The following is a 12,447-nucleotide window of genomic DNA, read 5'->3' as shown; positions in this document are numbered from 1 at the left end:
TGTCTCAAAAATAAATAAAAACATTAAAAAAAAATTTTTTTTTTAATGTTTTTATTTATTTTTGAGACAGGGAGAGACAGAGCATGAGCAGGGGAGGGGCAGAGAGAGAGGGAGACACAGAATCCAAAGCAGGCTCTAGGCTCTGAGGTGTCAGCACAGAGCCCGACGCGGGGCTCGAACTCACGGATTGTGAGATCATGACCTGAGCTGAAGTCGGACGTTTAACCGACTGAGCCACCCAGGCGCCCTCTTCTTTTTTTTTAAATTATAGCCATCCTCATAGGTATGAAGTGGTATCTCTTTGTGGTTTTAATTTGTATTTCCCTAATGACTCATAATGTTGAGCATCTTTTCCTGTGTTTATTGGCCATTTGTGTATCTCCTATGGAGGAATGTCTGTTCAAGTTCTTCACCCATCTTTTAATTGGGTTGTCTTTTTGTTGTTGAGTTTTTAGTTCTTTGTATATTCTGGATATTAAGCCTTTATTAGATATGTGATTTGCAAGTATTTTCTCCCATTCTGTGGGTAGTGTGTTCACTTTCTTGATAAGGTCCTTTTTTAAAAAAAATTTTTTTTTAATGTTTACTTTTGAGAAACAGAGAGAGACAGAGCATGAGCGGGGGAGGCAGAGGGGGGAGAGAGGGAGACACAGAATCCGAAGTAGGCTCCAGGCTCTGAGCTGTCAGCACAGAGCCCAATGCAGGGCTCGAACCCACAAGCTGTGAGATCATGACCTGAGCCAAAGTCAGACGCTCAACAAACTGGAGCCACCGAGGCGCCCCTCTTGATAATGTCCTTTGATGCACTGAAGTTTTGATTCTGATGAAGTTCCAATTCATCTATTTTTTCCTTTTGTTGCTCATGTTATATCTAAGAATGTATTACCAAATTCAAGGTTTGAAGATTTACTGTGTTTTCTACTAAGAGTTGTATGTGTTTCTCTGTCATACCTAGGTCTTTGATCCATTTTGAGTAAATTTTTGTACATGATGTCAGGTTTGAGGTCCAACTTGTTCTTTTGCATATGGAAACCCAGTTGTCCCAGAACCATTTGTTGAAGAGACTATCCTTTCCCCACTGAATAGGCTTGGCATTTCTGTCCAAGGCTAATTCTAATCCATTTGCCTGTATATCTATGCTTATATAACAGTACCACACTGTTTTGATTCCTATAGATTAATAGTAAGTTTTGAATTCAGGAAGTATGAGTCCTTCAACTTTGTTCTCACTGTTAAATGGCTGGGGGTTTTTGTTTGTGTTTTGTTTTTTTGGCTTTTCAGGCTCTTTTGTAATCCTATATGAATTTGAAGATGGGCTTTTCCATTTCTGCAGGAAAGGCTGTTGGAATTTTTTTTAATATGTATTTTTAATGTTTATGTATTTATTTTGAGAGAAAGTGTGTGCACATGCACAAGCAGGGGAGGGACCGAGAGAGGGAGAGAGAGAATCCCAAGCAGGCTCCAGGCTGTCAGCACAGAGCCAGGCACCAGGCTCCATCAGTCCTACAAACTGTGATACGACCTGAGCCAAAATCAAGGTCGGATGAGGCGCCTGGGTAGCATCGGTTAAGCATCTGACTTCGGCTTAAGTCATGATCTCTTTGTGATTTTAATTTGTATTTCCCTAATGACCAGTAATGTTGAACATCTTTTCCTGTGTTTATTGGCCATTTGTATATCTTCTGTGGAGGAACATCTGTGTGCTTGGAGCTCAGATCCTAGAGCCTGCTTCAGATTCTGTGTCTCCCTCTTTCTGCCCCTCCCCTGCTCGCTCCCTGTCTGTCTGTCTGTCTGTCTGTCTCTCTCTCTCTCTCTCAAAAATAAGTAAAACATAAAAAAACAGAGCTGGATGCTTAACTGGGCCACCTAGGTACCCTGGAAGGCTGTTGGAATTTTGATAGCAATTGCATTGAATTTTTAGATCACTTTGGATAATATTGACATCTTAACAATATTAAGTCTTCCTATCCATGAACACGAGATGTCTTTCCATTTTTCAGTTCTTAATGTCTTTCAGCAACGATTTATCATTTTCATTGGACAAATCTTTCACCTTCATGGCTAAATTCATTCCTAGGTATTTTATTCTTTTAGATGCTGTTGGAAATGGAATTGCTTTCTTAATTTCTTTTTCAGGTTGTTTATTATTGGTGTGAAGAAACAAAACTGATTCTTGTTGACTTTGTGCACTGCGTCTTTACTCAACTTGTTCATTAGCTCTAGTAGGTTTCTTGCGGATTCTTTGGTTTTTCTATCTACAGGATCCTATCATCTGCAAATAGAGATGGTTTCAATTCTTCCTTTCCAGTTGCTCTGGCTAGGATTTCCAGTATAATGTTGAATAGCAGTGGTGAAGTGAGCATCCTTGTTTTGTTCTTATCTTAGAGGGAAGTTTTTCAGCCTTTCTCCGGTGACTATGATTTTAACCGTGTATTTTTCATAAATGCTCTTTATCATGTCAAGGAAGTATCACTTCAGAGAAGTTCCTTTGGATTCATAGTTTTATGAGTCTTCAATCTGAATTTCAAATCTTACTAGATTTTATTTAGATTACATTGAAATTTAGTTAATCTCATGTGATTACTGGTATTGCATTGGACAACGCAGTTTTAGATCTCTATAAGTCTTCTTCGTATTCTACCTTTTTCTCATTTTTTGTGATGAGTCTCCTCCTTGAGAGATGCTTTTAGTACTGGTTGTTAATAATCCTTGGAGTTCCCCTAAAGGTGTAAGAAATACTAATTTTTGTCTTAAAACTAAGTATATATTGTTAGGTTTGGAGCTATTCTCATTTATGACTTTGTAGAACACTTTTTCCATCTAGCTCAAAAACAGGATTATTGTTTTAAAGAATGAAGCCTTGCCTTAGAAGTCCAGTCAACTAGGTATATCAGGTGGACACAGCTGGTGAACTTCACATTAGAAGATAGTGAGGATACAGAATGTCCCTTCAGGCATAGTGCTAGCCTATTTCAAATGCCATTGGTTTTGAGAAGAGTGGCCAGTTAGAAAATGGTATTACCAATACTTAATAGTCTGTAGTGTAAGGAAGAGAGAAAATGAGTTTCAGAGCCCTGTTACACATCAAATACTGTTTCCTCTTCTGGAGACCACAGTGTTTGTTTGCTGTCATTTTCCTTTCCTAAGTAATCAAATGAATTTCCTTCATGTGTAAAACTTTTTTTCCTTCTTTCATTAAAAAATTTTTTTTAATGTGTTTTTATTTTTGAGAGAGAGAAACAGAGTGTAAGCAGGGGAGGGGCAGAGAGAGAGGGAGACACAGAATCTGAAGCAGGCTCCAGGCTCCACACTGTCAGCACAGAGCCTGGTGCAGGGCTCGAACCCACAAACCGTGAGATCATGACCTGAGTTGAAGTCGAATGCTTAACTGACTGAGCCACCCAGGTGCCCCTCCTTCTTTCATCTTAATAGAAGGGGTACCTTTAAGATATTAACCAGAGGCTAATGGGGCTGTTGAGTTATAATCTACTTGCCATTAGCTGCTGCCTTACTCCATATGAATTTCCTTAGTGTATTAAATTTGCTCCTTAATTCTACTTTATTTATTTCTTTTGATTTTTTTTTCAAAGATTTTATGAAATACAAAAAAAACAAAGAATAACATAATGAACACCTGTGTTCTCAGCTCCCAGATTATGGGCTAAAACACGCCAGTAAAAAATTTCTGATGTACCCCTTGCTGTCACGTCTACCCCTCACTTGCAGTCACTAGTTTCAAATATTCTCTCATTTTACTATTTTTTTAATTAAAAAATAATAAATAATCTCTACCCCCCAGCATGGGGCTGAAACTCACAAGCCCGAGATCAAGGGCGGCATGCTCCACTGACTGAGCCAGCCAGGTGCCCCTATTCTCTCTCATTTTAAAGCAGTTTCGGGGCGCCTGGGTGGCGCAGTCGGTTAAGCGTCCGACTTCAGCCAGGTCACGATCTCGCGGTCCGTGAGTTCGAGCCCCGCGTCAGGCTCTGGGCTGATGGCTCGGAGCCTGGAGCCTGTTTCCGATTCTGTGTCTCCCTCTCTCTCTGCCCCTCCCCCGTTCATGCTCTGTCTCTCTCTGTCCCAAAAATGAATAAAAAACGTTGAAAAAAAAAAAATTTAAAGCAGTTTCATGGGGTGCCTGGGTAGCTTAGTTGGTTGAGCATCTGACTCGATTTTGGCTCAGATCATGATCCCAGCGTTGTGGGATCGAGCCCCTGTGTCGGCTCTGTGCTGAGCATGGAACCTGGTTAAGATTCTATCTCTCTCGTCCTCTCCCTTCTCCCCAACTCACGTGCTCTCTCTCTCTCTCTCTCTCTCTCTCAAAAAAAAAAAAAAAAAAGTTTCACTTTAGACACTGAAAGCAAGGTCCTAATAAATGCTGAAGAAGAAAAAAAATTTTACTACATTATTTGCCTTTTCTTCTCCAACTTGACATTATATTTTCCCAGAAAAGATTGGAATTTTCACGTGTGTCCACAAACCTAAAGTACCTTAAGAATTTTAGTGTGCGTGACAGTGAAAATGACTATTTTGACAACCAAGAAGAGAAGAAAGTAGGCCTAAGTCTTCTTCTAGTCCATCCTGTCTGTCATAGGAAGGTTTTCCACCCTCCAGACATTAATGTTCTGGCTTTGTCTAGAACACTTAGAGGTGAATAGAATATTGGTTTTTTTATTTTCCTTCTGATTACCCCATTAACCTTAGGTTGATTTCCTCATCTATTCATTCTACCTATTACTTTTGTTACAGAGAACCTAAAGAGTAATCTTGGGCCTCAGTGGTTGTTTTAGAAAGGACCAAGACATCTATGATTTGAATTTTGACAATTTGATCATTATAACTGAAACACATGTTTACCTAACAGGAAAAATTTCTTCTATCTAGGGGGGAAAAAGAGGGTTAAACCAATTATGAAGGATGGCTTGTTGTGGAGATAACTAATTGTCATTATGTGATACATTTTGCTTTGCTCTGCTTATGTAGCTGCTTGAAGCACCTTCTGGCCTTAACTGCCTGGACAAATTGTAGTGGCCTTACAGTAGCTGGTACTATTGGAAGACTGACCTGTATTTCAATGGATTTGCCAGCTCTTGGAGAACCTATGGTGATTTCTTCTGAGGTCTGCATGCTTTGACTTCCCTCTTACAAGTACTTTTAGCTACTAAGCAGATTCTTGTTTTGCATTGTGTGCTTACTAATCTCCCAAGTATTGGCTATCATGCTGTAGCAACTCTCTTTGCTCATAGCCCTTACACACTCATGGCATTATACTTGCGTACTCTTTATGGTGTAGACACTTCAGTTGGAAGGTTTGAGGGCTTTGTTAGGCCTGATATTAAGTGAAGCAACTTTTCTGGACTACTTTTTGTATTTAGACTTTCCATCGAGTATGATCATTATAGGTTTTTAGGGCAAGGCAGAGGGCTGGAGCTGAGTTAGAAAGCATATTATAACTAGTCTTTTTAAGCCAACCAATATTTATGAAACTACACTGTGGAAGGTGCTGGGGATAAGATAGTACCTGTCCCCCAAACCAGAGTGATCATACTCAGTGTAAAGTGAGTTATAGGAGTTACCAGAACAAATGTCTACTCTCTCATTATAAAATAAGACAGAGTGATAAAAATGCTGTAATAGAGGTACAAATAAGTTATTGAGAAGAAGTAAAGTAATTCGAACTTAAGATATCCAGGAAGACTTCACAGCACAGTTCTTATTTGAGTAGGACTGTAGAATAAATAAGAAAAGACTTGATAGGAGGGGAGAACGGAGGATATTCCTGCATATGACTTGCATAAATAAGAAGGTGGAAGCTTAGAATTGCCTAGAATATTTGGTGTGCGTTGAAGCAAACCGTCTGAGGCAGTCAGAAAAGAAGCTTGATGCCAAGTCAGGGAGGGCCATGAGGGGCTAAGAATTCGGGCTTTATTCTTCAGACGTGTGATTGTTTTATACTGGCAGAGACATGGGGCCCCCAGCTCATTGCTGTCGTGAGCCTCTGTGACTAGCGGGAGTGCCACACTCTTCAGGTATGATGAGGTGAAGGTAGGGCGGTTAAGAAACTCAGCCCAGAGTCTTCTGGCTTCCCTGAAGGGAGTGTAAAACTTGACTCTCATTTCAGTAGTCAGAAGTCTCTTAAACAAGAGTACCAATCTCAACAGTTTTATTTCCTGAGATTAATTTTGATGCATATATTGTAAAACTACCTGTTTAAGAGTTGAAGCAGTCTAGTTGGTTTTCATATATGATATGCTTTGTGTTGTGGGAGAGCTACCCAGTTAAATTTGTTCCTGGAGTGTGAAGGGACTTAATACTTGTAAACTGAATCAATTAAAATGGGCAGAGGGGATCCTGTACTAAATTCTGTTGTCATATAGCTAATTTTATTATTTTATTTATTTTTTAATGTTTTTCTATTCATTCTTGAGAGAGAGAGAGACAGGGCATGAGTGGGGGAGGAGCAGCGCAAGAGAGGGACACAGAATCTAAAGCAGGCTCCAGGCTCTGAGCTGTCAGCACAGAGCCCAACACGGGGCTCGAACTCACAAGCCGTGAGACCATGACCTGAGTGGAAATCGGACGCTCAACCGACTTGAACCACCCAGGCGCCCCTTAATTTGATTGTTTTAAAGCAAGACCATATTCGTCCATCCTCCCCTCTCTGTCCCCATTATTGCACGCTTTAGTTTTTTTTTCTTGTCAGCACTTTGAACTAAGAGTCAGTATTGAAATTTTAACCTCCAGAACACATTGATTTTTGCCATTTGCAGATGACAAAGTTCTCTACTATATTTAATTTAGAAATGATTTCTGTGAGTGGACTTGTTTCTAATTTAACCTTGTTTTCTACAGAACACAAATTGTTTGGGTCTAGGCTGAGGTTTGGCAAACCTTTTCTTAAAAGAGCCAGATAGTAAATATTTTAGGGTTTGGGGACCATCTGGTTTCTGTTGTAACTACTCAATTCTGCTGTGTAGGGTGAAAGCAGTTACAGACAGTACATAAATGAATGGGCATGGCTGTGTTCCAATAAAACTTTATTTTCAAAACAGGCAGCAGGCTGGGGTTTGCTGACTCCTGTCTAGAATGTTCTTCCATTTAAGCCAATTTCTTAGCTGGGGGTGGGGGTGGGGACGGGGAAGAACAGGGCAAGATGCCAGTGATATTGCGTCAGTAATTCCTGTAACTTAGGCAACTGTGGTTTGCAGAAGCCATTATTTTAAGTTACACCGTATTACCTTTATATGTGTAATCATAAACAGAAATATTTCTTCCATCCTCCTTTCCTTCCTGCTTCCTGAGGAGAAGATCTCCTCAGATATTTCGAGTGCCCACCATGTAGCAGATAGCAGGCTAAGCACGGGGGATAGGTGGCAGTCAGGGTGGCCCGTGCCCTCATGGAGCTACATACAGATCAGCAGAGGTGACAGAAAGCAAACGAAGTAATTATAGATTGATGTTTGCAAGCATTGTGCTGGGGTAGAGAATACAAGGAAGAAGAGGCTTTCTTATTTAGAGTGTGGGGGGAGTCCTCTCTGAGGAAGTGAGACCTGAGGTTGAGAAGGATCTAATATGCCAACAACCTGACAGGATGTGTGATAGGCACCAGAAGACAGTCATCCTCCCCTCCTTTTCCCCGAATGTCAGTAGAGACGTGGATAAACTCTCACACTTTCATAGAGAATATTAAAAGCTTACTTTATATAACTTTTTTCTCTCCCCTTTTAACTTCCTTCTTGGGCAAGACTAAAGGCAATAAGAACAAACGAACAGTTTCTGTCTTCTGGTTAATATATGCACATATGCGGAATAGTTGGCTACCCGAATAAGGGTTTGGACGTTGTAGCCTATTGTGTAGAGCCTCTGGGATGTGTGAGGTTTGTCACTGCGCTTGTGAGATGGAAAACTCTCCTGTTCTGCTTCATGATGGCGCTCCTGAAGAACACGCGGATGCAGTGGGGGAGTGGGGCCCTCTGCTGGCCGACTATCACTCACAGCTCCTCTCTGCCTGCTCTAGCCATTGCAGAGGGACAGGTTTCCCAGAGGGCACGCTCAAGTGGTGTTAGGCCCTGGGGTAGTGGCAGGCTCCTGTCCTATTACAAGCTCCTTGGGTCAAGCCTTTCGGGGGAGTATTCCCAGGGGAGCTTGGCCAGCCCTAGCTCCTATGCTCTGCTGCTCTTTCTGTTCGTGTAGCACTCTGCTTACCAGTGCTTTCTGCTCAACTGGCTTCTCACGCTTTGGTGGAAGGTAAAGAGGTTAGGTGTGGACTGAGTGAAGCTTTTGTGCTGTCACCTGCTGTCTTTGACCCAGCTAAAGTCACTTCACTTTACTGATGGGTAATGTTGACAGATGCCCAGAATGAATATAAATTGGGGGTGTGAGTGGTAGTATTTTGAGTCTTTGCACAGGAGGAACATGTTCTACTTGAAGTGACCATCCATGGAAGCCCTGATCTAGGTTAATTCACCATTTTGGCTTGGCTGGGGGTTTTCACTTTTTGTTATTGGGGTATTTTGTTTGTTTGTTTTGTTGTCGTTTGTGTTTTTTATTTTTATTTTGTCCCAACATTTTCCTTTATAGTCCACCATTAGATATTGATCAGTTGAAGCTCATTTTAAGACTCGTTGGAACCCCAGGGGCTGATCTTTTGAAGAAAATCTCCTCAGAGTCTGTGAGTTGATGCTTTGATTGTAATTATCTGCCCTGTTGGGAGCCTCTGCCGCTTCCCTCAATCTGTACTTTGACCTGGGTATGTTTGTAAGCACGTGTGCCCTTTTGTGCTGACTTCCAGGATGAAGTATAAGTGTGTGTGTATGTGTGTGTGTGTACACATTTGCTCACGTGCATGTGTTTCGTTCTCTATTGGAGTACATACATAGATCATGAGAGCTGGTATTGAGCAGTCGTGTCCCAGTAAATGATTTGAGATTCTAACTCATTCCAAGAGATCAATGGAAAATTGGTCTCTGTTACCAAGCCCTGACATCATTTTCCTCGGCAGTGTCACATATACCTGAGCTCTTTTTATATTCTGGTTAGTGCTTGCTCTCAGAGCATGAGCTTCACCATGTACTAGTCTAGCTTCATCACCACAAGGATGAAGTGTGCATTGGGTGCACGCTACTGCCCTTTTCCAGAAGTTCCTGCTTTTTATTGTTTTAGAATCGACAACTCTGCATCTTGTATAAGTTGTCTATTCTCAGCAGGGCCATCTCTCCACCCTGTCTCCAGACCAGTCCTAGTACCTCACATCCACTGGAGTTGGCTTGTAAATCCTTCCTCCCACAGCCTGCCTTTGTAATTACAAGTCAAATAACCTGAGAAAAAGCTTTAGAGCTAATGCTTTCCTGCCTCTAAGCAGGGGTTTAGAGAGAAGCCGTGGGAATGTGACTCTGGCTTGCTTTGGCTCCGATTTCCTGCTGTTGGTCATTTTCTGGGGCCAGAGATAAGAGAGAGATCATGAAAGCTCAGCCTTTCTCCCTTTTCTCCTCTGTCTGCCGCCAGGCAGTTGACTAAAAGGGAAAAAGAGCTGTGGAGCCAAGCTCCAGTCGTGCCTTCCCGAATTCTCGTCCCAGCATTCTGACTAACGGGGTCCCTTTGCCCAATTGGAAGGACTGCTGGGTAGCTGGAGGCAGGCTTGAGCAGGTGAGTTTGAATGGTTCATCGTCTCCCTTACAAAATAAAGAATATTGTCATCTGGTATGTTTCCGGTACATTCCTTTAAAAGAGCACAAAGTCCAGTGTATTTATCAATTTCTATTCTGAGGGATGTAAGAGACTGTGCTGGCTCTATTATTTTGTTTCATTTATTTATTTAAGAAGAAGAAGGAAAAGCACAGAAAAGCTGTGACTTGCCTGAGTCATGCACTGAGTCACTTGGCAGAGCTGAGCATAGATATCAGATGTTCTGATAACATGATCTCTAAACTTGAATCTCGTGCGATTGCACGCTATTTTGAAAGTCATTGTCAGAGTTACTGACCACAGTGTTAACCCAAAGGAGTGTTTTCTTTTGCTTTATGAAGTGCAGAAGCTGGATAGAATGAATCAAAGAAGATACGAGATGCTGCGTAGTGAGGATGGTGCTTTATTGTTTTAAATGCATTTGCTGAGAAAAACCGGTAATAGAGAAAACACGGGGGCAAGGGAGCGGGGTTGGGAGGAAGTTCACTTTGTTTACTGATAGTACTAAGGAGACTAAGATAGTAAATTCATTCCCTATCTGGGAAGGGCTGTTAGCAGCTCCTGCTTAGTCGTGTCTCCCACCCCAACCATCTGCCTTATAGGTGTGTGCTGTTAGTCATAAGAGTTTCTGAAAGAAAAAGCATGGGTGATATAGTATTTACCTATTATTAATCCATCATTTATTGTTAAGAAAGAAACAACATCAAGTGCCCAAACTAATAATGAGATCACCTTTATCTTCGGTGAAATAGGATATATTATACATTTAAATAGCTCTAGAGTTGGGCATAATAAAATGGAGTACCAGAATATAGAGCGCACTCAAATAATGTTGTATCGAGTACAGGAATAAGAAAGTTTTGGTTTTTTTTTTCCTACATGGTTATGGCGAGTAGATAAAAGGGGTTTTAAACTATCAAAAGGGTAAACAAGATTAATTTGATGTCAGTGATACTCCCCAAGTACCAGTTTATTTTAAAAGCACATGATGTGTAGGATACATGCTGTGTAAATAACAAAGCCAGGTGAGGAAACCTGTGTAAAGGTATTAGAAATAAAAAGAAAAATTCATTAGTGAAGGAATGTAATAAAAAAAGAAAGCCAATAGCTATTTTCATCACTCGTGAAGAATAGTGAGGTAGTGATGCCATCACTGATGTAGAAATTCAATCAATAAATAAGAAGACATTGTAAGAAAATGCAATAACGGGTGGGCTGATTGAGAACAAGTTGGGATGTGCTGGGAGAAAAGGGGATAAAATGGGTCATGGTGGATGGCTGAGGAGAGAGTTTTTTGGTTAGTGACCCAACACCTATAGTAATCAGTGAAAGAACAAAAAAAAAAAAAAAAAAAATCATACTAAAAAAGCAAAAGCCCTTTCACCGACTCACATTTTTCTCTAGAAATCTATTCTTCCTAACCTCCTGACAGGAAGGGGGTATAAGAACCTATTTGACTAAAGGAAACAAAGACAGAAAATGCACAGGCCAAGTATTGTTCACAAGAAAGACAAGAGAGGTGGCAGAATTTTAAGATTTTAAAACCCAACTGGTGTTCCACTACTGCGGGGGGGGCGGGGGGGTTTACTTAGCGGGCCCCCTGTGGTTACATTTCTTGGCATGCAAAGTAACGTTCGTTATGTAACTTGCTTAAAGGTAAATCTAAACTTTGTTGAGAGAAAGTTAAAACGACTTCATGCCACCTTTTGAATCTGCTGGCCTGTCTTTGGGCCGGTGTGAAACAGAATGTGACAGGCGGGGTGGAGCGTGTGGCCCCAGCCCTCTCCTGATGGCCAGCCTTACACACGTCATCCGACCCCTAGGGCATTGGAGCTCTGAGGATGAGTTAAGGTGAAAACTTACTGAAGGGAGCCCCAAGGAAGTGTAATTACTTGACCAGGGTGCTCACTGAAGATGCCACGCCAGCCGCAGCGGGGAACGAAAGGTTTAAGAAGAAAGGGAATACAAGACCATTTTTATTGAATTGTGTTGATTTTCCAAATCCCATCACTTCTCCTTTAATAGGAACACATGATAAACTGGCAGTTCTTACAGCACTTTGGAGGCGGGGGAATTGTGTTAAAGCTGATGGGACAGCACGAAGAGGAAAGCTTGGAGTGCCGCTTACATACGCGCGCGTACCTACAGAAGACCTCATGGTTCGGTCCCGGCAGACTGTTTTGTAGGCTCCCTCCCGGCTGTTTATGAAGTGGAGTCAGCCTGTCCACCTGTTAGAGACTTGTGGAGGAAATCACTGAGGCTTGCTAGAACACCATCAGTGGCCTGTGACTTCTGTTCCGTCCTTGCCGTTGGCTTCTAACTTTCCCCCGTGTCTCCTGTTTCTTCCTGTGTGTTTGTGTGTTTGTGATAACACACAAACTGTGTGTTTGTGGCATGTTATAAATGTACCACGACTAATGTCTTTGAAACTTGGCATTGCTTATCATCACACACCCGGCCATGTCTTACGTTTGGAGGGGTGGTGCCTTGGAGAGTCACCAGAACCTGTGCCACAAAAATTTAACCTCTTCCTTGAATGGATATATTGAAAGTTTTATTTTGTCCAGAGCCAAATCAAAATTTTCTGAATCCTCTCCATTTACCTCCCCCCCGCACCCCCCCCCCCCCCCCCCCCCCCCAGCAAACAGGTTTGGGCCATCCTGTTGAAAACAGTTCTCTGGCTGGCATCCTGGATCACAGGGCAGTCTCTTTCCAGGGAGCCTAAAATATTTCATGTTAAAGATGATGCTAAAATGAAAGAAA

General features: G+C 41.7%; 1 protein-coding gene across 7 annotated transcripts in view; it reads left to right on the top strand.

Moving 5' to 3' along the window:
* Nucleotides 1–12,447, top strand: part of MAPK14 (mitogen-activated protein kinase 14) — a 75,644-nt gene that overhangs the window by 54,220 nt on the left and 8,977 nt on the right. For 3 of the 7 annotated variants that reach the window (XM_049652764.1, XM_049652768.1, XM_049652766.1), the window contains exon 9: nucleotides 8,592–8,671. The exons of 1 other annotated variant lie outside the window; for it this stretch is intronic. In XM_049652764.1, the coding sequence (XP_049508721.1) occupies nucleotides 8,592–8,671 (80 nt within the window). Of the gene's footprint in view, nucleotides 1–8,591; nucleotides 8,672–9,504; nucleotides 9,646–11,709; nucleotides 12,397–12,447 lie in introns of those variants that run through there. 3 more of the 7 variants (XR_007462532.1, XR_007462531.1, XM_049652767.1) reach the window with 3 other exon arrangements.

Source organism: Panthera uncia (genome assembly GCF_023721935.1).
Source record: "Panthera uncia isolate 11264 chromosome B2 unlocalized genomic scaffold, Puncia_PCG_1.0 HiC_scaffold_24, whole genome shotgun sequence".
In the NCBI taxonomy this organism is placed as follows: domain Eukaryota; kingdom Metazoa; phylum Chordata; class Mammalia; order Carnivora; family Felidae; genus Panthera; species Panthera uncia.
Note: the sequence above shows the minus strand (reverse complement) of the source record. Positions and strands in the feature narration are given on the sequence as shown.